The sequence below is a fragment of the Hippopotamus amphibius genome, chromosome 5, assembly GCF_030028045.1.
Source record: "Hippopotamus amphibius kiboko isolate mHipAmp2 chromosome 5, mHipAmp2.hap2, whole genome shotgun sequence".
NCBI classification, from domain to species: domain Eukaryota; kingdom Metazoa; phylum Chordata; class Mammalia; order Artiodactyla; family Hippopotamidae; genus Hippopotamus; species Hippopotamus amphibius.
The window spans coordinates 154770895-154794217 of NC_080190.1; the positions used below are offsets into that span (position 1 = coordinate 154770895).

The 23323-nt window shown below is 38.3% G+C and overlaps 1 protein-coding gene across 1 annotated transcript in view; it reads left to right on the forward strand.

Moving 5' to 3' along the window:
• Positions 1-3617: 3617 nt before the first annotated feature.
• Positions 3618-23323, forward strand: part of COLEC10 (collectin subfamily member 10) — a 43143-nt gene continuing 23437 nt past the window's right edge. Inside the window, exon 1 of the mRNA XM_057736602.1 lies at positions 3618-3765. Coding sequence (XP_057592585.1) covers positions 3618-3765 — 148 coding nt within the window. The remainder of the gene's footprint in view (positions 3766-23323) is intronic.

Genomic DNA, 23323 nt, shown 5'->3' on the forward strand with positions numbered 1-23323 from the left:
TAGCTAAAAGTAGAGCAGTCCTCTCTAGTCTATGAAAGTCTTCTTCTTTGAATATCCACCTATTTATAAGCTCCCATATTTATCAGTGAGGGAAAAGGTGAACTATAATTTCTAAGCCAGATGAGAAAAAAAATCAACTCTTGAGACCATAGTCTCCATGAGAAAGGAAAGCACAATATGATTATAATATATGAGTTATTTTTTAAAAATTTCTCTTTATCTGTTGCTCTCAACATTCATTGAGTTACCAAGCCCTATACATTTGTTTTCTTCAAGATCAAAAGGAATGGGAACACAGATTGAGCTCTAAAGATGTTTATCACAGTGTTATAATATTAGAAATTTTAAATTCCCAACAATAGAGCATTGACTAAATCACATTTTACATATAAAATATGTGATGAGTAATCTGCACTAATTTAAATTTTGGTATAATAGTCTGTTCATTAGTACGGAAAATATTATATGCATCGTTGAGTTTTTAAAAAATGTTGGAAAGAACAGGAATAGGACATCCAAGGAAAAATACTAAGGACTAATGCTTCAAACTGTTACCAGTAGATTTCTGTATTTAAATGTAAAGAATGTATTTTCATTATGCACCAGGCAATGCTTAAAAAAGAAATAAAAGAGGTGAAATAGATTTAGAGTAGTCTAAATAGCTTAAAGAACACCCATTTTCAAAGAATCCTAGAATCCAGAAAGTACATTAAATATCAAGTCCAAACTCACTTTATATGCCTGTGGCAATTGAAGTTGCGTGATTTGCTCTGTGTCATACATCCGGTTATGACAAATGCGGAATTTGAGGCTTCTAAAGCCATTCTATTAATTCCCACTATTTTCCTATCACTGTTAACATGACAAATGTATCCACTTTGGACATTTTAAGCATGTGCGAAAATGAATGCACCTTCAAAGCTTGAGAATATTCAGCTTTATGGAATCCAAATAGCATTTTAAAGCAGTAATTTTTAGACATAATTTGTATTTGAATTTCTTTTGTCCCCTTTTCAGTGGGTGACTATTAGTCAGGGTTCTCCACAGAAACAGAGCCAACAGGGTATATAGCTCTCTCTCTATCTATATCTCTATCTATCTGTATATATCCATATCTAGAAAGAGAAAGATTTATTATAAGGAACTGGCTTACATAATTGTGGAGGAAGAGAAGTCCCACAATCTGCCATCTGCAATCTGGAGGCTCAGGAAAGCTGGTGGTATAGCTTCAGTCCAAGCCCAAAGGCCTTGAGAATCAAGGGAGACAATGGTGTAAAACCCAGTCGCAGTTCAAAGGCCTGAGAACAAGGATAAATGATGCTGTAAGTTCTGGTCCAAGTGCAGGAGAAAACCAGTCCCGGTTCAAGTGCTCAGGCAGAGAGCAAATTCTTGCTTTCTCTGTCTTTTTGTTGGCTGAGGCCCACACACTTCGGGGAGGCCAACCTGCTTTACTCAGTTTACCCGTTCAAGTGCTAATCGCATCTGGAAACATCCTCACAGACATGCCCAGAAATAGTGTATAGCCAAGTATCTGACACCCATGATCCAGTCAAGTTGACTCATAAAATCAACCATCACAGTGACCTTGGGAAAACTGCTTAACTTTCCTGAGCCTCAGGTACTTTGCCCCATAAAATGAGGGCATTACTATCTATTCCACAGGGCTATTTTAAGGTTCAAATAAGATAAACAAGTTAAGAGAACAAGCCTATCCTTGCACATAATGATTATTCAATTGATGCCAGTTCCTTTCCCTCCCTTTCCCTGTATTGCTTATTAAAAGATCGGTTTAGTCCATAAGCCTGTTGTTATTGGTTGAATTGAGTCTCCGCAGGCAAAAAAAAAAAAAGAAAAAAAAATTATATGTTGAAGTCCTAACCCCCAGTACCTTGTAATGTAACTGTGTTCAGACACAGGGTTGTTACAAAGGTAATCAAGTTAAAATGAGATCATTAAGGTGAGTCCTAATTCATTATAAATGGTATGCCTATGAAAAGGGAAACATTTGGACACAGAGACACACACACAGGGAGAACTCCACATGAAGATTGGAGTTATGCTGTCACATGCCAAGATACTACCAGAGGCTAGGAGAAGGGCCTGGAACAGATCCTTTCCTGGTGTCTTCAGAAGAGGCATGGCCTTGCTAATACTTTGATCTCAGATTTCTAGCCTCCAGAATACTGAGACTACACATTTTTGTTGTTTAAGCCACTTAGTTTGTGATACTTTGTTACAGCAGCCCTAAGAAACAAACCTACCTGTACTTCTTAGATTGACCATAATTTGAAATGGCATCTCTGAGAGATAATTCTTCATTAGTTCTTATCAGTGTAAGTAAGGTTCTTATTTTCCAAGTTCAAGGAAACTAGGTCCAAAACCCCTTCTGGCCCAACTCTTAGTTAACATGCCTCTTCAAGAATGGAGAAGGTAAGAAATCTCCCTGCTGTATAATCTGGTTCTAGTTTTTCAGACTCTTACTAAGCCTAGGCTATTTGTACAGGTCGTGGGTTGATGGAACAGACAGGTAAGTAGATAGATAGTTAGATAGATAGATGATAGATGATAGATAGATAGATAGATAGATAGATAGATAGATAGAAAGGTAGGTAGATAGGTAGATAGATAGATGATAGATAGATAATGGATAAATGTAGAAAGAGAGAAAAAGAGATCTCTATTTCTATCTGTGAATCTACGTCTATATTTGTAGTTATATCATCTATATCTGTTTCTGGCCTGCTTTTTAACAAATGTGATACCACAGCTTTTCTTTCCCCATTTTATCAAAAACTTGCTGAAAGCACCATTTTAGTAAAATCGTCTTGTTGTACTCTCATGCATTTGTATTCACTATGATTTGCCAGCCATCAACAAATCATTAGGCAATTGATGTCCCTTCCCCTTTGGGCCATATCTTTTAAATAAAGCTTTGTCCACATTTCTGAATATTTATTTCAGACAATGTACCAGAAGGCCAGTTACTAGGGCAAAGGCTATAGACATTTTTAATATTCTTGATACTTATTGCCAAACTGCTTTGCAGTAAAATGGTGTTCTTTCCTTTGAGGTTTAATCCCAAGACAATTCTTTGTAGGAGGAGAAGGAAATAAGGTTATGGAGAGCAATGGGAGTATCTGTATTTAACTGCCACCAGCAGCAGGTAATGAATATTCTCTTGTGAAAAAGCTCAAAGCCATGCATAATGATTACATAATACGTAGGTAATTCAAGAAATCTCTGGCTCAATCTTTCTGGAACACCAACATTTATGTGCAATTTGGATATTAAATTATATGTTCATGCACTGAGCTGAAGGTACCTCTGTCCCTTTTACTCTCTGAGATGTTTCTAGTGACCTGCACACTTGAGTGTTTAGTTCAGAGATAATTTTCAATCAACTGTTGTCACTTGAAAATAAACAGTCTGGACAATGTATGGTTCATTTGGAACACTGAGAAAATAAACAACCTAGGATAAGCTTCCTTCCTGTCTTTACAGCCCTTTTTGGAATGTGTGTTCCAGATATTTCCCTTTCTTCCCCAAAGAAGAAGGTTTTATTTAAGATAAAGCTGTTTATTTGACACTCCTGGGCAGCCCTTTTTTGAACCACAGCAATGGGTGGCTTTGGAGCCCAACTTCGAAGAAAGCAGTTCATCCTCCTGGGTCTCTTTCTTCTGCAAATTCAGAGTCTGGGTCTGGACATCGATAGTCGTCCTACAACCGAAGTCTGTGCCACGCACACAATTTCACCAGGACCCAAAGGTGAGCAAAGAAAAACTAAATTTTCACATCTAGTAAGTAAGCTCTCTTACTTCATCTCTCAGCCCCACTCTAGTTCCCAATGACTTTCCCTTCCCTAGAGTTCTCTCACTTTCCTTCCATTTTAGAAAAATCAATGTCTTGTTATTTATTTAAAAATGCCCCTTGATGTAATAGAACATGGGGAGGGGTGGAAGCCTGGGGCAGGGATGTGGTGAATTGACCCAGGGCAGGGGAACCTCCATCTTCCATGCTGCTCTAGGGGAGATACACCGGCAAGACGTTAACCTTCAGGAATCCTTTCCTTAAGAGCATCTCTGTTCGTGGGCTGTTTTTACACCAACTGCTTTCTCATACTGATTCTGGCAAAGCTACTAGACAAAAGCTCAGTAAAGTAAAAATGAATTTTTTTTTATATGTCATAAATTAATGGGCTCCTGGGTTCCAATGAAGAGGAAAATTTTCATCAGAGACTGGAAGTGGTATAGAAATGAATGTTTCTTTATTTGAAAGTGGAGTCTTTAGGGCCAAGTGCCTCCAGCTGAAGGATGATAGAATATTGCGAACATTTTTGCAAGTAGAGCCAAGGACCAAATGTGCTTCAATCAACTGGTTGATAAAAAATGCTGCTGTTTTCTTGGTTTCAGCTCTGACCCTTTTGTTCTGAAAGTGGTCACTGCAGTACAAATTCGTGCTTCCTCATTAGTAATTCATGCTATGTTTCTCCAGGCTAGAGGGTGGAAGAATTGCAACTGCTTAAAATTTTAAGTAGAAAAAAAGGGTCTTTAAAAAAAAAAAAACCAGGAAAACATTGCCCCGTACTTGTCAGTTATTTAAATATGTGTTGCTTAAAGTGCATTTTTCTTAATCAGTGAATTAATTTCCTCCTAAGATTGCAATCCAAGTTTTAACCTTTGATACCATAAAATAAATGCAGGGAAGAACAATGAGACCTTGGGGTTTCCAAATAATTTCTTGGGTGAGTAAGTGAATAATGCGAGGGTAAATGTTCGGAAAAGAAAGTTTCGATTAGAAATAAAGTATTTACTTAAAACTATTACTGGACTTTTTACATAGAACAGAGGAAACTTTGTATTATTCCTGGGGTTTCATGGAAAATGCTAAAAATTAAAATTTTCCTGTCCCTGCAAATGGGAGAAATTCATTTGAAAATAGAACTCTTAAGCAGCTTTCGTTGCAGAGAAACTGCAACTGTCAAACTGGAAGAAGAATGGACAAAGCATTGTTAAAATAATGTCCAAAATGTAGTGTATTCCAATTCAACAATTCTGTTCATTCCAACTCAACCAACATATATTGAGTACCTGTTTAGTGCTAAGCACTATTTTAGGCACAAGAGATGCATTAAATTACATATATTAGTGTCATGAGCAATGGAAAGGTAAGTAATTTTGGGGAGCAGAGGGCAATTAATATTTGTTGGATACCCATGTGGTGTCCACCGTGAGTCTTCCCAGCCGCATTTTTTAACTTATCACAAAACTTGTCCCTTCCCATTAGAAGCTCTGTTAAGATTTCAAACAATATAAACCTCTTTAATTCTCTTCCCGAGCCTCTATAGAAATTATGAGATGATTACAAGCCATAAATGTGACACAGTGAAGAAGCAAGTGCTCCCAAGGAAGAAAGACTTGAGAAGGAACCCTCTAGAACCCCAGATTCCAGAACTAAGTCTGTTTTGTACTTGATTACTTCTTCCCCTAGAGCCTGGGGACTTGGCATCAAATGGATTCTAAGTTCTTATTAAAGAGGTTCCAAGATTCTGGAACGTACTGAATACCAGCTAAGTTCCAGGTATCATGTGGGATGCTAATGGTTTCAAGCGAAGGAAGAACTTGTCCTAGAACTTGTACCTGTGTTGCAAGCTGGTGTTAGAGTGCAAACTCTTTGGGTCAGTTAACTCATTTTTAATTTGCAAATTGCCTATCTGTGCACAACATATATAACATCAAAAACCTATTCATCACTGCCCTTCCTCTGCTCTATGCCCTGTGCTAGGCATTGTGGATACACCAAAACACATGTGTTTTTTTTTTTTTTATCTTCTCTCAGGATATAAACTGCCATCTCCCCTACTTCATCCTGTCATGAACATGGTGACAGCTCTCTCCACCCCTGAAAGAAGCAGATTTGTATATTTGTTTCTACAAAATGAAAAAAAAAAAAAAAAAGCTTGATGGCTAAGTAAACATTTTAAAGAACTGGATTATTGCCTTTGTTCAATATATTTTTTCTAAGAGCAAGCTGGTCTATATTTTTCTCCATAACTAATCATCTCAATACCATATTTACTAGCACTGTGCTCGGAAACTTCTAGATACCCCTGAGAAACAGACAATTAAAAAAAAGGAGTTTTCCCTAAGTTCATTTGGAAGACTTAGATAAAAATGTAGAGAGTTGCAAGTGGAAAACCATTAATGCTACTCTGTCATATAATATGTTTTCTAATACAGAGACATCATTTTTTTTAGCATGAATCCGTTTTTTAAAAAAATACATCTTTATTGGAGTATAACTGCTTTACAATGTTATGTTAGTTTCTGCTGTACAACAAAGTGAATCAGCTATATGTGTACATATATCCCCATATCCCCTCCCTCTTGCGCCTCTCTCCCTCCCTGTCCCACCCCTCTAGGTCTTCACCAATCATCAAGTTGATCTCCTTGTGTTATGCAGCAGCTTCCCACTAGCCATCTAATTTACATTTCATAATGTGTATATGTCAATGCTACTCTTTCACTACGTGCCAGCCTTCTGTTCTCCCCTGCGTCCTCAAGTCCATTCTCTAGGTCTGCATCTTTATTCCTGCCCTGCCACTAGGTTCATCAGTACCATTCTTCTAGATTCCATATATATGCATTAGCATACGACGTTTGTTTTTCTCTTTCTGACTTACTTCACTTTGTATAACAGACTCTAGGTCCATCCACCTCACTACAGATAACTCAATTTCATTCCTTTTTATGGCTGAGTAATATTCCATTATATATATGTGCCACATCTTCTTTATCCACTCAACTGTCGATGGACATTTAGGTTGCTTCCATGTCCTGGCTATTGTAAAGAGTGCTGCAATGAACATTGTAGTACGTGTATCTTTTTGAATTATGGTTTTCTCAGGGTATATGCCCAGTAGTGGGATTGCTGGGTCATATGGTAGTTCCGTTTTTAGTTTTTTAAGGAACCTCCATACTATTCTCCATAGTGGCTGTACCAATTTACATTCCCACCAACAGTGCAGGAGGACTCCCTTTTCTCCACATCCTTTCCAGCATTTATTGTTCCTAGATTTTTTGATGATGGCCGTTCTGACCAGTGTGAGGTGATACCTCATTGTGGTTTTGATTTGCATTTCTCTAATGACTAGTGATGTTGAGCATCTTTTCATGTGTTTGTTGGCCATCTGTATGTCTTCTTTGGAGAAATGAGACACCATTTTTTATTACACTATTTCCCAAGCTTGACTTAGTGGGAATAAAGACATTGGATTGAATCTGCTTGATCTTCAGGATGGTATTACATCTGTTTATGTTTCAGTTGCTATATTTGCAAAATGAGCTTCATCACAGACCTGTTTTAATAACATCAGATAATCAATGTGAACCTTAAGCTGTGTAGACATCGTGAATAGATACTTAACAAATTCTATTTATCTTTCCTTCTCCTTCCTATTTGTCTAAGTCTATTGAGTAGCAATTTTGAGAATGAGCATTGCTCCAGTTATAAAAAAATTCTTCGTTGAAAGCAGTTTTAATTTTTCTTTCCATGCCTTAAACTTAATTTAGCTTAGTAGGAAAATGTTCTCTTTTTTTTTCCCCCTCGTTGGTGGTTTCTTTAAACAATTTGTGTGAAATTCTGACCTCTAGTGGTTTTACTTGAAAACAGCAACGACAAGAAATTTTAACAAGAACTGTTAAAAAGAACTGTAAAACCAATAAGAAATATTTGGGTGATGCTTCACAATTTCCAAGGAACTTTCAAATACATCATCTTGTTTTAAGTTTCACAATTGCTCTACGTGGTAGCAATGATTTTGAACTTAAAGATAGGGAAACAGTCTCTGTGAGGCCTAGTGGAGTTCCCAGGGTCTTCCACAGAGATGTTGCAGTCATGCAATTTGAACTTGACCTCTGGCCTTCTGGCTCTGGGTCCCCTGTCATCCATGACATCTACTAGTTTCTATTAGAATCATGTTTGAAAATACAGCCCACTGACCTCTTTTTGATAAAAATGGGTAGGACGCTGCCTCAGAACATGAAGTTCATGAAACTTCACAGCCCAACATCGGACTGGACCCTTAAACATGCTGAAAGTGACAGCGTGCCTCCTCTTTGAGAATGAACTCCACCACTTCATTCATTTGTTTGGAAATTAGTGATATTTCACCCTATTGTTTATTTTGGCTTTTATTTTAGGAGGTTTTTCTTTCAATGACATTTGACTGTGTGTCTGTGTATGTGGTCTCAAAGCTCCTTTGAGATCCACCTGGCTTCTCCTGACTTCTCCCACTTTAAACGACTTGTCCCATTCTTGACCCAGGATCTTTGCATTTGACCTTCCCTCTGTCTGACCCAAACTTGCCCCAGATCTTGAGTTCCTTCTTCTCAATCTGGTTTTAGCTCAAATGCCATTTGCACAGTAGGGCCCTGCCTGAGGACCTTCACTCTCTGTCATTGTTCCCAAGTCATTTTGTTACTTTCACAAACTTATTACTAAATGAAAATCCCTTGTGTGTTTCTATATTTACAGAGTGCAAGCTTCATGAAAGTAGGATCCCTGTTCATCTTGCTGAGTGTGTTTTCCTACTGTCTGTAAGAGTCCCTGACACATAGCGATTGCTCAATAGTTTTGATGAAATAGACGAACCCAGATTTTCCAAGATCCCCTGACAGCTCCTTGAAAATACTCTCCAAGGATGTCTTGCAGTTCCCCAAAATGTGTTGCAATGCTTCCAAGAAAATAACTGCTCTTGGGGGACACTGTCATTGTTCTTTGACCATTGAAGTCAATGGTCAAAGAACTTTCCCTCCCATGGCTACTGGTTGTCTATAAGCACAGCAGTGCCACTGCTTCCTTGGTGCTTCTGTCTCAGTGTGGCCTGACCACTAACTCAGTGCCACTTCACTCAGTAAGGAAGCCTTTCCTTTGCTTCTGAGGGCACTGCAGCTTTACAAGTAACTGTCATGACTCCACACACGTGGCCTGTGATGAACTCAACAGGGCCGAGAAAGGCTCTATCCCCTTCAGTCTGACTATAAAGACAACCTCAGTCATGGTGGTGGCAGCAGTAATACTAACACACATTGCACAGATGCCCTTGGCCCAGCACTATGTGAGTGCTACCCAGCCATTTTTAAAATGAACTATCTCAACAGACTTTGAGAAAGAAGACACAATTCTCATCTGACAGAGGAAGAAACTGAGGTTCAGAACTATGAAGTCACTAGTCTAAGGCCACACAGCTGGAAGGTGGTGTGTTGGAACTCAACTCAATTCTAGTTAGACTCCATGCTCCAGTCAGAGCACAGCACCGTCTGACCACCTGGAGGGGCCCCTAAGCAGTGGTGACTGCATCACGGGATTTTACAAGGCAAGATGAAATATCAATAGCTACTCCAGTTTTTGCTCAATGGTGCCTATGGAACCCATGCATGGGTGGACCAGGGCACACATCTGAGTGCCAGACAGTACGAGGTCCACGTGGCTTTGCCGTAATGGAAACCTCTGCCTTCTGGGATAATTTCTTTCTCAGAAAACCCTTTACCTCTAGGAAATGGACTTCAATCTGGCCACTCATGATTTTTTCTGAACATGGCTCTGGATCCCAGCAACTGACTCACTTGACTAATTTCCCAGGGGAGTTCTTGGCCTCCAAACAGATGGCCAGTGTGCCCAGACACATCTGGGTCACTTTCACACTCAGCTGTGGGAAGTCTCACAACCTGTAAAGTAACTGTCAGACATTATTTGATTTAACCCCAGTTACTTTTACATTTGTGAGAATGGAAGCCCAGAGAGGTAAAATCACTCGGTCTAGGCCACACAGCGGCTCATGGGCGGCAGAGCTAAAACTCCTCTTCCAGATTCCCAAGCCAGTCATTGTTCCATTCCACCATGTTCTTTCATTGTCCTCATGTTTTATCATCCTCATTCGGCATGAAATGATCCTTCCTTCAGTTTTATAAATTAACATTAGAAAAGCAGGTCAACGTATAAACATGGTACAGAATTGTTCTAGCTCGGTCACCTTGACACCAGTTAAGTTGCTGTTTTCTTTCTGGTGACTTAATCAGAGAGGTTAAGCAAGTAGGTATTTCCCCAAAACCTTTATATTAATTGTATTAATTCAATGGATTCTTTCATTAAGAGTTTTAATATGTATGTTATGCATAAGGACGGACCAAACGTTTAAGTGGCTTGGCTTTTTCAACTTTATATTCCAGTGGGTGGGTGTTCTGAACCATTTTTTCCTCTCCTTTTCCCTTTGAATAGATGCCAAGAAAACATTTCAAGGTTAAGTCAGGAGGGGAAGAATAAAACTCCCATCAATCAAAGTGTGGGCAAAGATGTGTCAGGAGGTACTGAATGGTAATGACCAGAAGAAAAAAAAAATTAGTTTGTTTCATTTAATAAAGCTGTATCCTTTATCCATGCCATTTCTCTCCCCCAAACCCTCTTACGCAATAATTTGGCTATATATCAGTTGTTACTAAGAACCATGCTAATAGGTACTTGCACGTTTGTAAAGATTATGGGCTTTGGAGACAGAGCATATGGTTTTGAATTTGAGCTCTGCCACTTACATACCTAATGTGATCTTAAGTTTCAGTGTCCTCATTTTTTAAAAGGAGATAATGATATTGCCAATCTCTTAATTTGAAAATTAAAACAAGTTTAGCATATAGCTCAGCTATCATCATTCTTTCCGTTAGCTTCCATTGCTTTACTAGTCACCATAAGCCTCCTCTCTCCCCACATCCCTAAAGAGAGACTCATAGGTTGTAACCTTGGTTCTACAAACAGAAATCTACCAGGGAAATGCACCACTTTCTGCTCCTTGCTGCCATTTCCTGCCTATTTTAGTCTCACTGCAAAGTCACCTTTTATTCATCAGAAGCTTACCAACTTGAGACCACCCTTTCTCTTCACTAATGTTACTTTCTTTCTGTAGCTCTCCAACTGAGCCTGGGGTTTCTTACCAATTAAATAGGAATAGTAATAGTGTAAATAACCCCTAAGGATGTAGTAGGATTAAATGAATTAAGACACAAAAAACTAAGCCTCAGTCTTTTTATCTGTAACATGGGTTAATATGGTGTAAATACTTCATAGGATTGTGATGAGGAGAAATGAGTTAAGCCACATAAAGCACTTAGCACCACCTCTGACACATTGTCAAGGACTCTTTAAATATTAGAAAAACCATAGATTAATAAAACCCATGGGAGAGCAAGAATGATTTTTCTGTTTCTTTCTTCTCCTCTCCCTCCCCCTCCCTCCTCCTCCTCCTCCTCCTCCTCCTCCTCCTTCTCCTTCTCCTTCTCCTTCTCCTTCTCTTTTTTCCTTTACGGAATATTTTCCTTCAGCCACTGTCTGTGCCCTAGGTAGGCAGTTCTGTTGGTCTTAGGTCATTAGCCACACGTGTAGGCCAGGTACAACTTAGTGTCTCTTGTTCTTTGTGTTTATGAAATGCTGCTTCTGGAAACTTTCTAATTCTGTTAGAAATGGTTTTTTTGGTCTTTCCACATCTTTTCAGGATATTCTAACTGGTAACCAGTCTGTCTGGTTTTTGCACTGCTAGTTGATCTGCAATATTCTATAATTTTCCAAAGATCTTCCAATTATATTTTACAGCATTCTCTGCTCTTTTATAAAAGAATTATAAATATATGCTGCTAAAATCTGACACTCAGAGACTCAAGTGAAGTAGCATCTGAATAATTTAATTGTTTTCAAATTGTGTATCATGATTGTTCTTGATTTGAAAATGCTGGAAGCATCATTTCAGGTCTCTTGACAATACTTGTGTCTGTGAAATAAATTATATAAACATGAGTCTTTAAAATTTAAAAAGGGTTTATCCATTATTTTGCTTTAGCTCCACTGACATATTATAGAAATCATTATCCCTATTTAAAGAGAAGGAAACTAAAGCACAGTACTCTTGTTTGTGACCCTTCTGAAGGTCATTTATGTGACATATCAGCCAAAGATGGGTGTATGTATAAGACATTACAATATGAGTTGAAGTCAAAAATATTGTACATGGTGTTGTTCTGCCTGGCTTAGGATGAACAAATATCTAGAAAAAGATTTTGATATTCAGAGCCAATAGCTGTAACAAAGTCATCTCTCTCTCATCAGACCACATGCTGAGTGACCAGATGACAGGACAAGCAAAAGGAAGAGGCCCATATGTCCAATGGGAAGTTGGGAGATGGAGTGAGGCAGCAAGTGTGACAATGTGCTCCAGACCAAAATGAAAGTCCCCAAAGAGACCGCCAACGCTCTTGGGGCATAGCCAGTACTACAACATAGACACAGATCAAATACACTGAAATCAAGCTCACATGGCGTGTACAAAAACAAAGGATATGACCTGCTTTCCTAGATTAGAGTACTCTTAAGGGGACATTATATTTGTATCAAAATGGGCAATTTTTGATTAACATATATATATCTATATCTATACTGAGAAATAAAATATTGTCTGCTATATTAGTAAACAAAGGATGCCACAGTCATCAACGATTACAGCCATCTCAAGGGGCAGCTGGTGAGCCCTGAGGGATCTCAGGAAGGAAACAAGGAACACCTGCCATCTAGCAACCATCAGACTGCAGCCACTCCCTACATGAGTCCTGAGGGAACTCAGGATGTGAAAACACAGGATACAGGCCCCAGATAGCTGAGGTGCACATCAAAGGAGTGATTTCTGTGAGCCCAGCCTCTTGCATCTTTGCATACATAGAAAAGAGCTAAATTCCTTAACTTGAGATATCTAGTTTTCTTTTATTAACAGTAACCTTTTGTTCTGACTACCTGCCCTTTGTTGCAAAATTCCTATATATCTTAGCTCCCCACCTGCCCCCTCGGAGCCGTTTTCTCAGGGTTACTTGAGATGCTGCCTCCTGGCTTGAAGAACTCGGTATGCCCACTGAATAAAACATAACTCTCAAATGTTAGGTTGTGCATATTTTTCAGTCGACAATATCTATATCTATATCCATCATCTCCTGATGATTAAGGGAAGCAATGCCACATGGGTATTATTCTAATGTCACCCAACCATACTAACATGGCACGTTTTCCTGTTCCCTCTTTCTGATTGACTAACGTTTTAACTCTGAACAAATGAGTGAATGCAAAGCTAAAATGTCCAGCATTCAAGGCTGCCAGGGTGGTCCTGTGCCTTCCTAAAAAGTTTTATTGCTGGGAACTGAATCTACCAAAATGCATCATTCCACTGCCTGTCCTCCTATATCCCTTTCTCTCTTACCTTTTGGAATGAGAAATATGGGTAGGGGTAGGAGGTTAGGGCATAAGGTTCTGCCATGTCAAGCAGCATCACTGGTGTTAACAAAGTTGATGATTCAGTTTTCTGGTCAGTAGAGACCTAGTCTTGAAGCACAGGTGTTCAATGGAGGAGGAGCTAAATGTTATTCTACCTCCTTTCGGGTAAATAGGATTGATCTGATAAGGTAGAAGACAGAATTATTTTCCCTGTCCTCACTCCAGTGGTTTCTATGTAAATATTCATATGCTTCATTATACTTTGTTGACTTAATTTTCATTGTACCTTGAGTTTTCCTTCTCTCTTTCTATCTCTTTTTTTTTTCTTTTCAGTTTTCATAGCTCTTCTGTAGGTGTTGTGATGTTTATCAAGTCTGATCAGCCAAATGATCATTTAAACCAGAGGAGCCAGTGGAAGTTTTTGACTAGGAGAATGACATAATTAAATTTGTTCTTCAGGTGGATATATCTCTTGGGAGGGGTGACGATAAACTGAAGGATGTGAGAAGCTCCTGGTGGAACATTAATTAAAAATAAGACATACATTGGAGCTGTTGGATGTGGGAGAAGGGGGTGTATTAGAGAGCTATTTCAGAAGCAAAATTGGCAGGCTATAATGAGTTCCAAATGGTGTTTGAGCCGCCTGTGGATATCCAGATGGAACCGTCCAGTAGGCAGTTGAAAACAGAGATCAGAAATAATGTTTGGCATTTCTTCGCTACAAAAGTTAATCACGTGACCTATAGTCTTGACTCTTCGTTCTTATATTTTGTCTTATTCAGTGGTAGCAGGGAGGACTGCCTTTCTCACAGAGAGTTGGCATAGCCACGGACCAGGATGTTTGTTTATATAATAGCACAGTTATGGCTTACACTTGATAACTATACTATTCTTTTTCTTTGTTTGTTTTTGCCCTACTTTGTACTGAAGGAAAATTTAGACAGACTATTGTAGGTTACATCTACAGAGTGTTGTAAACCTTTCAGTGCCAGAAGCACAAATCTCTAGAAGCAAAATTACTTATCAGCCAGGTGCGGCAAATCCACAAAGCCAAGGTGTGAGCTAGAAGAGGTGCTGCTTCCCCTTGGCCTCTTCTTTGTATCCCTCTAATTTCTTTTTCTTTTTCTTTTCTTTTCTTTTCTTTTCTTTTTTTTTTTTTTTTTGGAGAGGGGTTCTCATTCTCTTTATTTTATTTTATTTTAATTGGACTATAGTTGATTTACAATGTTGTGTTTAGGTTCAGGTGTACAGCAAAGTGATTCAGTTATGTATAGGGGTGTGTGTGTGTGTGTGTGTGTGTGTGTGTGTGTGTACATATACATATATCTTTTTCTCAGATTCTTTTCCCTTATAGGTTATTACAAAATACACATCCCTCTAATTTCTAGTGGCTAGAAATTCTAGGGGCCGATTGGATGATACTGTCATAATGCAGTATGTTGTTGAAAACTCACTGCGTTCCAGCCACCGTTTGGCCCTTCACATGTTATCATCACATTAACTTCTCTCCACAACACTCTGAGGAGGCTATTTCACTGTTCGGATTTACTAATGAGGAAACTGGGGCTGAAAGAATTGAAGTAGTTGCTAAATTCTCACAGCCAGTGAGCGCTGATCCCAGGTGCCCTGTTCTTAACCACTGCATTGCATTGCAGAAACACAGCACTCAGTCCTAGATGGATGGGACCCCTCCTCCTTGCATTCGTTTCTCCTGACTTGACTGTGAATGCATTTTAATAATGAATGATATGTTCAGACAGAAGAAAACCTGCCCCACAAAACTTAATGTTGTATTTTTCATTAAGGATAATGTTAGTTGTTTTTTTTTCTCCTCCCTGTTACTCAGACGTGCAGTGACTGCAAAGGACTTGCAGGTTCCAAGTAGGAATTCTTTTCAACCCAAAGAAGCCTGAAAACAAAGAGTAGGTGCTTTGTAATTCAAGTAGGAAAGATTGTAGGATTCTTGAAATTCTCACTTTCTTTGCTAGGTTACACAGGAGTGAGGTGAGGGGGGCACTGAAGTTTATGGGTCCCTGCAATTGACGGGGCACAGTAAAAAAATGGGGCACAGTAAAGGGATTGGTTGACATCATAGCCAGGCATATTAACAACCGGGCTTGGGCGATAGTTAAGCACCTGATAAACATTTTCTGTTATCATTACTGACATTGAGATTGTTGATTTAAAAAAATGCACAACGTGAGAGTTGCGAGTTAAGTTTTATTTGGGGCAAAATGACGACTTGCAGCCGGGGAGACAGCATTTCAGATAGCTCTGAGAAACTGCTCCAAAGAAGTAAGGGGGAAGGTCAGTGTATATATGATTTTGGTGAAGGGGGAATACATGCAATCGAGCACATATTTTTTGTAGAAGGTTTTGGCGAGTTTCGTGAAGGTTACTGCTAGTCACGAGGAGCAGTCGTCACCATGAAGGATTTTAGTGTTTTTCTAGATATGAGGAGATACAAGAATTGGGCTCATAAAATCAGCTCCTGAAAATATCTATCCGAAGACCTGTTTCACCAGTTTCACCAGTTTTTCGCAGAGTACAGAGCACCTCATTTCTGCTCTCCCCCCTGAACTCCTTTCAGGGGGTGTTGAGAATTAGCAGCTGCAGCAACACACGATTTAATCCTTGTAGAAGCAGATGGCAAGTGCCAATAGCGAGTGCCAATTTGTAGTTGACAGTATTATCATTGTGATAAATTAGTACAATATACATATCTCCTTCCATGTTGTATTTCCTTGCATTTGCTTAGTGTATTAATATTGCAAAGCACTTCCATTTTATTTTCTTATTTGATCTGTTATTTTGCCATCTGGGAGAGAGCAGTATAGATGAGGACAAGCCCAGTCTTCTTACCCCTACATCATTGATCTTTCCAAAGGCTCACCTTGTTAGATGCCAACAAAACATGCAGCAATTTCCTTTTCATAACATTCATGATGTTTACAAGACCTTGCTCAGTGCCTCATTCCCACCAAACTTTTAGGCTGAGATCATGACTTGTCCAAGGTAGTGTTGTATCCCTAGGCGCCAGCATAGTACTTTGTAGCTGATAGAAATTCAGTAAATACTTGTTCAAGGAATGAATGAGTGAGCACATTGTGAAGTTTGAACAGCTCTTCAGAACAAAGTGTAGAATGTCTGCCCTTATCATAAGGAACCTATATTTTGAATTTAAATAACAATGAGTTTGTAAATAATACTTCAAGGCAGCGATTAGAAAGTAATAACAAGGGACCAGATGGTGAATTACCAAGGAAAGAATTTTATCAATAAATTCAGAGAATTTAGAATTTGATTTGAGACAAGACTCATTGGTAGGGTTTATAAAAGGAGAAAAGGGTCCCAGTTCCTTTATATTATTTATGATTTGTTTTTTTAATTGCAAGAGTAATTCAGACTTGTTGTAACACGTGGCATGTATAAATGTATACAAAATAAAGATGTATAAAGAAAAAGCTAATGGCCTCTATTTCACTGTGACACTTCACTTTCCAGATCCACTTCTCTCCTGTAGTCGTCATTAACAGCTTGGTATTAACACTTTTCTCTATATTTGTTCTGTTTATTTGTTCTTTCTTCTAAATGAGATTATATGCATATGACTCTCTAAAAGGCATCCTTTAAATAATATAACATGGAGCTCACTTTCTCAGAGATCTTTCATTATTTTCAGTAGCTGTGTAATGGTCCTTATGTTTTCCTTAGTCTCATGATGATAAACTTTCAGATTTTTATGTTTTTTTGGTTTTTATCACTACAGGCAAACATTCTTATATCTACATTTGTTCTTACAGTTTCTCCCATAAAATAGATTCCCTAAAGTAAAATAGAGTGTGTGGATTTTTTATTTTAATCATTATTGACAGATTGTTTTCCAGAAATATTGTAGCAATTTATGTTGCCAAAAGTACTGACTGAGTGGTCTCGGTATCTGTGGCAACTTCAGAGGCAATTCATCTTTTTAAATTATCACTAAATCTGATGACAAAATATGTTACAGACATTTACACATATATATGTTTTTCTGACTAATACTGAGTCTGAGCACTTTCACCCATCATTTACTGTTTATATTTTTAGATTATCTTTTAATTTCATTTATCATCTTTTTTGCAATGCAATTTGCAGAAATTTTTTGTATGCTAAAAATATTAATCATTTTTTATGACTTAGTGTTTGATTTTTTCCTTGCCTATCATATTTTTGTTGATAAATTTATATATTTATGTGGTATCTTTTATCATATAAGAACTTTTAATTTCTCATATGGTCATATATGTCTTTTATTTTATAACTTTTTTTCCTGAGGAGATGAATTTCAAACAGAGAGAAAACCATGTGCCTTTTTCAACGGAGGCACACATTGAAAGACATTTTAATGAACAATGAACAGACAAGCTGGGCAGGAATAGAGGTTACACAAGTCATGTCAGAAGATAATGCCAGAAAGTTCCATCGATGCCAGTCTGTGAAAGTCCAAATGCTAACCTAATTAGTTTGGACTTGGCCTATAAACACAGATGAACTGCTGAAATGTTTTGAATGAGGCAATTTTATCATGAAAATGTGATTTTGTAAAGAGTAGTCTGCAACATGGTTTGAAAAAGTGAAGTTCAGATCCAAAGAAACTAGTATTTCAACAACTATGTATTGAACAGACACTATTCTGAGCACTTGAAATCGCCAATGAATAAAACACCATGAGGACCATTTAGGGCTCACCTGCAAGGAACACAGGTTAGTGTATGAGGACAGGAAGAGGTAAAATAATGGCAGTAGAGATGGAAGGAAAAAGAAAGAATGGATGTGAGAAGAAATAAAGATCAAGATGGGAGTTAGGAAGGAGGAAGAGTCAAAGCCAATTTGTGTATTGAGCCTGGGAGATTAGAGCATGGCAGTGATATTGGAGGATGGGCAAATCAGAAGAGGAAACAAAAATATGATATGGAGGGAACAGTAGAGACAGATGTTTGTGTAAAGATCTTAACTTACAATGGGGTTACAGCCTCATAAATCCTTCCTAAGTGGAAAATATCATAGTCGAAAATGTATTTAATACACCTAACCTAGGGAACATCATAGCTTAGCCTAGCCTGCTTTAGACATGTTCAGAATACTTACATTAGCCAACAGTTGGGCAAAATTATCTTTGTAAAAATAAACTGTTGAATATCTCATGTAATGTATTAACTACTGCACTGAAAGTAAAAAACAGGACGGTTGTCTTGGTACAGATGGTTGTCAGTGTATTGACTGTTTACCCTTGTGATTGCACAGCTGACTGGGAACTACAGCTTGCGGCCACCACCCAGCAGCAAGAGAGTATCGTACTGCATATCGATAGCCTAGGAAAAGAGCAAAATTCAAAATGTGAAGTACAGTTTCTACTGAATGCATATCACTTTTGCACCACTGTAAAGTCCAAAAATTGTTACACTAAACCATGGTAAGTCGGGGACAGTCTGTATTTGCCTAGGCTGCCTAACTAGATTATAAGATGTTACCATAGATCTCCCAACATGCTGAAGTCAATTCATTAATCAGCCATTATTGAGAATATTTCAATCAATTACTAATTAATTTGACTGTATTTTCATAAAGCTCACATTTATCCATCTTGTCTTTAGGGATGTTATGCCTTTAACTTTGAAACCTTTATTGAGAAAGTGCCTATTGTATCCGAGATCCTGTGCCAAGTTCTAGGGATACAAAGAAAATAATATGTCATCCCTGACCAGTCCCATGATCTATGACACAATATGGAGGATGCTATGAAGTCCGATGGGAACTACCTTTGGAGAACGAGATTAATCCTGACTGCTAAAGAGGCAGATGGGGCAGGAAAGTCTGTGCTGAAAAGACTCTGGGGTAGAGGAGGTGACACATTAGCTGGACATACAGGGTGCATGGAATTGGACAGAAGATAAAAATCCACATGAGTTTTATTGATAAGAATGTTTTAGTATCAGCCTGCCCTAATACATTGACAAATTTGTATTTTAGGTTATTTTCTTCTGCACTAGCCTTGAGATATAAGTTTATTCTGGTGGAGCCCAATGCAAGGGATCCCATTTACTTCTTCTGGAGAAAGAATAGGGAGAGTTTTAGGTGTGAGCAGGTAGAGTTAGATGTTTTCTCCTTCATGTTCCCATAACTGCTACTCTTCCAGCACTTATCATGGTGTATGTTTACTTGCCCATTCTCTCCTGAAGTTTTGGTCTCCTCATAAGAAGACCCTGATCAGTGTCTAGTAGTTATATTAGTAAGGAAACTTGTGTTTGCAAGTGAAAGAAACAAAAACAAATCAAACAAACTGGTTAATCAAACGAAAAAACAGAGGAGAGAAGGGGAATTTATAGACTCATGTAAAAGGAGGGTTTCCTGCTGAACTATATACAGGCTCAAGTGATCTGTTCAGAATCAAACACACCTTCATTCTGTTTTCCCCTATAATGACTTCATTTTAAAGAGGGTTCTTATTTCACGGTGGTAAAATAGATTCAGATACTTCAACAATAGCCTATCCTCTCTGCAACACCTGCAGAAAGAGCAAGTCTCTGGTTTCGAAATTCACAACTGTCTGAGTTATTAAGAAGACTTAAGTACAAATTGAAATTTGTTGGCTCTTATTAGGCCACATGTCCATTGCTGAACCCACTAACTATGGAGAAGGTTCAAACCATATGGACTGAAAATAAGGAAGTGTTGTTTCCTATGGAAAATTGTGGGGCTGCTATCAGAAGCACAGGTAGAAGATACCAGGTAGGAGAAAGTAGTAGATGCCCACTATACACACGTTGTGCAGATTAATGAGTGCACACTCAGTGAAAGGGACTCGTCTATGAACTTTGCCATCCATAATATTATTTAATATTAAAGTAACTCCATGAGAAAAGTGTAACTATCTTAATTTTCCAGGGTAGAAAAATTGAAGCAGAGAGGATAATTATTATTTTTTTTAATTTTATTTATTTATTTATTATTTTTGGGGGGGTACACCAAGTTCAATCATCTGTTTTTATACACATATCCCCGTATTCCCTCCCTCCCTCCACTCCCCCCCACCCTCCCTCGAGTCCCTCCCACCCTCCCCGTCCCAGTCCTCTAAAGCATCTTCCATCCTCGAGTTGAACTCCCTTTGTTATACAACAACTTCCCACTGGCTATCTATTTTACACCTGGTAGTATATATATGTCTGTGCTACTCTCTCGCTTCGTCTCAGCTTCCCCTTCACCCCCCGCCCCCTCCCAATCCTTGAGTTCTCCAGTCCATTCTCTGCATATGCGTCCTTATTCTTGTCACTGAGTTCATCAGTACCATTTTTAGATTCCGTATATCAGAAAGGATAATTATTTAGTATAAGAACAAAGAACTGTTAAGTGGAGATTTAGAATTTGCACCTAGATCTCTGTGACTGATTCATTTTGCTAGGGCTGTCATTACAAAATATCACAAACTGGGTGGCTTAAACAACACAACTTTATTATCTTACAGCTCTGGAGACTGGAAGTCCAAGGTCAAAGAGTTGGCAAATCTGGTCTCTCCTGGCCAAGACCACTCTCTTTGGCTTGCAGTTGGCTATCTTCTCACTGTGTCCTTACATGGCCTTTTCAGGGATGTGCACGTGCATCCCTCATGTCCCTTTGTGTGTCCAAATTTCCTCTTCTCATAAGGACACCAGTCAGATTGGATTAAGACTGCCCTAAAAGCCACAACTTAACTTAACACCTTTTAAAGGCCTTATCTCCAAATCTAGTCCCATTCTGAAGTGTTGGGATAGGGCTTCAACACATGGATTTTGTAGAGAAGATGCAATTCAGCCCACAACAGACTGTAAAACTCCTGTTCATCATACCAAGTTTCTGGAGGAAACTTGAATGACAGTCCTAACTTGAATAGACTTATGGTTCTGAAGGCTGACCCCTTGGAAATTTCACCTTGCTTAAAAGCTGTTACCTTGCATGTAAGATTCTCCCTGGGACAGCTTTTCTCCTTAAAGAGATGCAGTTTCCTATGGACTAAGATGAACATAGTTCTTCGGTAACCATATCCCTACTGTGGACAAGAATAAACAGTATTCTGTGAACGCGTTAAATGTATTAGGAGAAGTGTAGATTGTTTCCAAGAATGGTCTTATTTCAGGCACATTCATCATAACTAGGTGAGGTAATGTTAGGGAAGAATCTCAGAAAAATCTCTTAGAGGACCTGTGTGCTACCACCACATTTTTACTAATCACAGAGAAACAACATTTCATTCTTTATTGTTCTTAAGTGAGAATGACCAAGGTCAGGGTCTCTCCTAACAACAGATGAGCTGCCCCATGGCCAGGAAGATGGGAAACACAATGTTTACAATTGATTTTTCATTTAGAAATCATGCTTGCTTTCTCAATTTTTATGTTTTCATTAAAAGAAATATGAAGAAAATTGCCCCTCAGAGTCTCAAATAAAAAGAGCTATAATGAAATGTCACCATGGATCTGTAATTTCTCTGTACTCTACACCTAGTACTATCTTTGGGGGATCAGTAAGCCACACCTGGTTTTAAATTAAAGATAATCTTCTCCTTAAAAAATTTTTAGAAAATATATTCAAAGATAATCTTTTCCTATTGGCTCACATTAACCAAGTAATGGGTACCAGTTCTAGGGTGTAAGACCATTTAGACAGTTAAAGAATCCCACTTTCAGGCAGTGAGCAGGAGCCGTACAAGTAAGACTAGATGCGGGATAAAGGAAGTAAGAGACTTTATTACTGATGTCTTCCCCTGCCTGCAATTTCCATCCCAAAGCTATTAAAATGAATCAAAATACCATGTGTCTCAGAGTAAGGAAACAGCCCTCAATTTGGGAGACTAAACTTGTAGGTACACTAGTTATTTCCAGTTACAGACAAAACAGAAACTTTGAAAGGTTAAATATTACACCTAGTTTCACAAAGCTGGAAAGTGATATAATTAGGACTTGCTCTCAGGATATGTAAGAGTGAAACCTGTGTGCTTCATCAATATATCATCCCAGCTTCCCAGGAACTGCTGTCTTCTATGAACGACCAGTGGAAATTTATCTTCTTCCAATCACTCTGGTCATGGCAGTTTCTCAATCTATTAGCAGTCCTTTCAGAAGAGAAAGTGAAATTATTTGTCATGATTTGTTTTCAAAGAATCTAAGTTTACTCCTCTGAATGTCTTCTCTTTCTAAGTGCTTGCCTCTTTTTTTATTAGATTATATACAGCACAGCAGTATGGGCTCAAGATAAATGAGATCACAAAACACTATGGAGGGTGACTTTTGCAAATCCCTGCAGCCCGCTAAGAAGTAAGGTTGATATAATGATATTTTGTTTACATAGGAGAATGCTCTTACCTTTTAGAAACACTTGCTAAAGTGTTTAAGGTATATAGGTTATGAGGTCTACAATTCACTTTTTTTTTAAAAAAATCACTAAAAATACATAGATGAAGCAATGACAATTTGTTAATTGTTCAAACAGTAACGGGTATGTATTTATTTAGCTATCTTTGTGTGAAAATCTTCATAGTAACGAGTTAAAAAAAATGCATAGTCAAATAAAAAAGTAAGTAATGATTTTAAAATAAGGATTGAGACAGGTTCCAAAGAGATGACATTTCATCATCATCATCATATCCTTTTTGTACCTGCATTCTGTTCTCATTAAAACAAGAACAGATGCGTTTACCAAGCACCAGACACCATGCTGAACACTTCTCATGCATTGTCTCCTTTAGGCCATGACAATCCCATGAAGCAAGGAATTTTTACTGCATTTTATGGAGGAAACTGAGACTCAGAGAAATGAAATGACTTTCTCCAGAGCTCTTTTCACCAATGCAGTGCACTCCTTTTGCCTTAGAGAGAGCCATGTGGATGTGACTGGGTTGAAAGGATCCAGGATGTATGGGGAGGTAGGAGGAGGCACAGAGAGACTGTTAAGATGGGTGAATAGAGAAAAGGCAAACAATAGCAGATCCCAGGAAGGCCCCAATTTTTTTTTT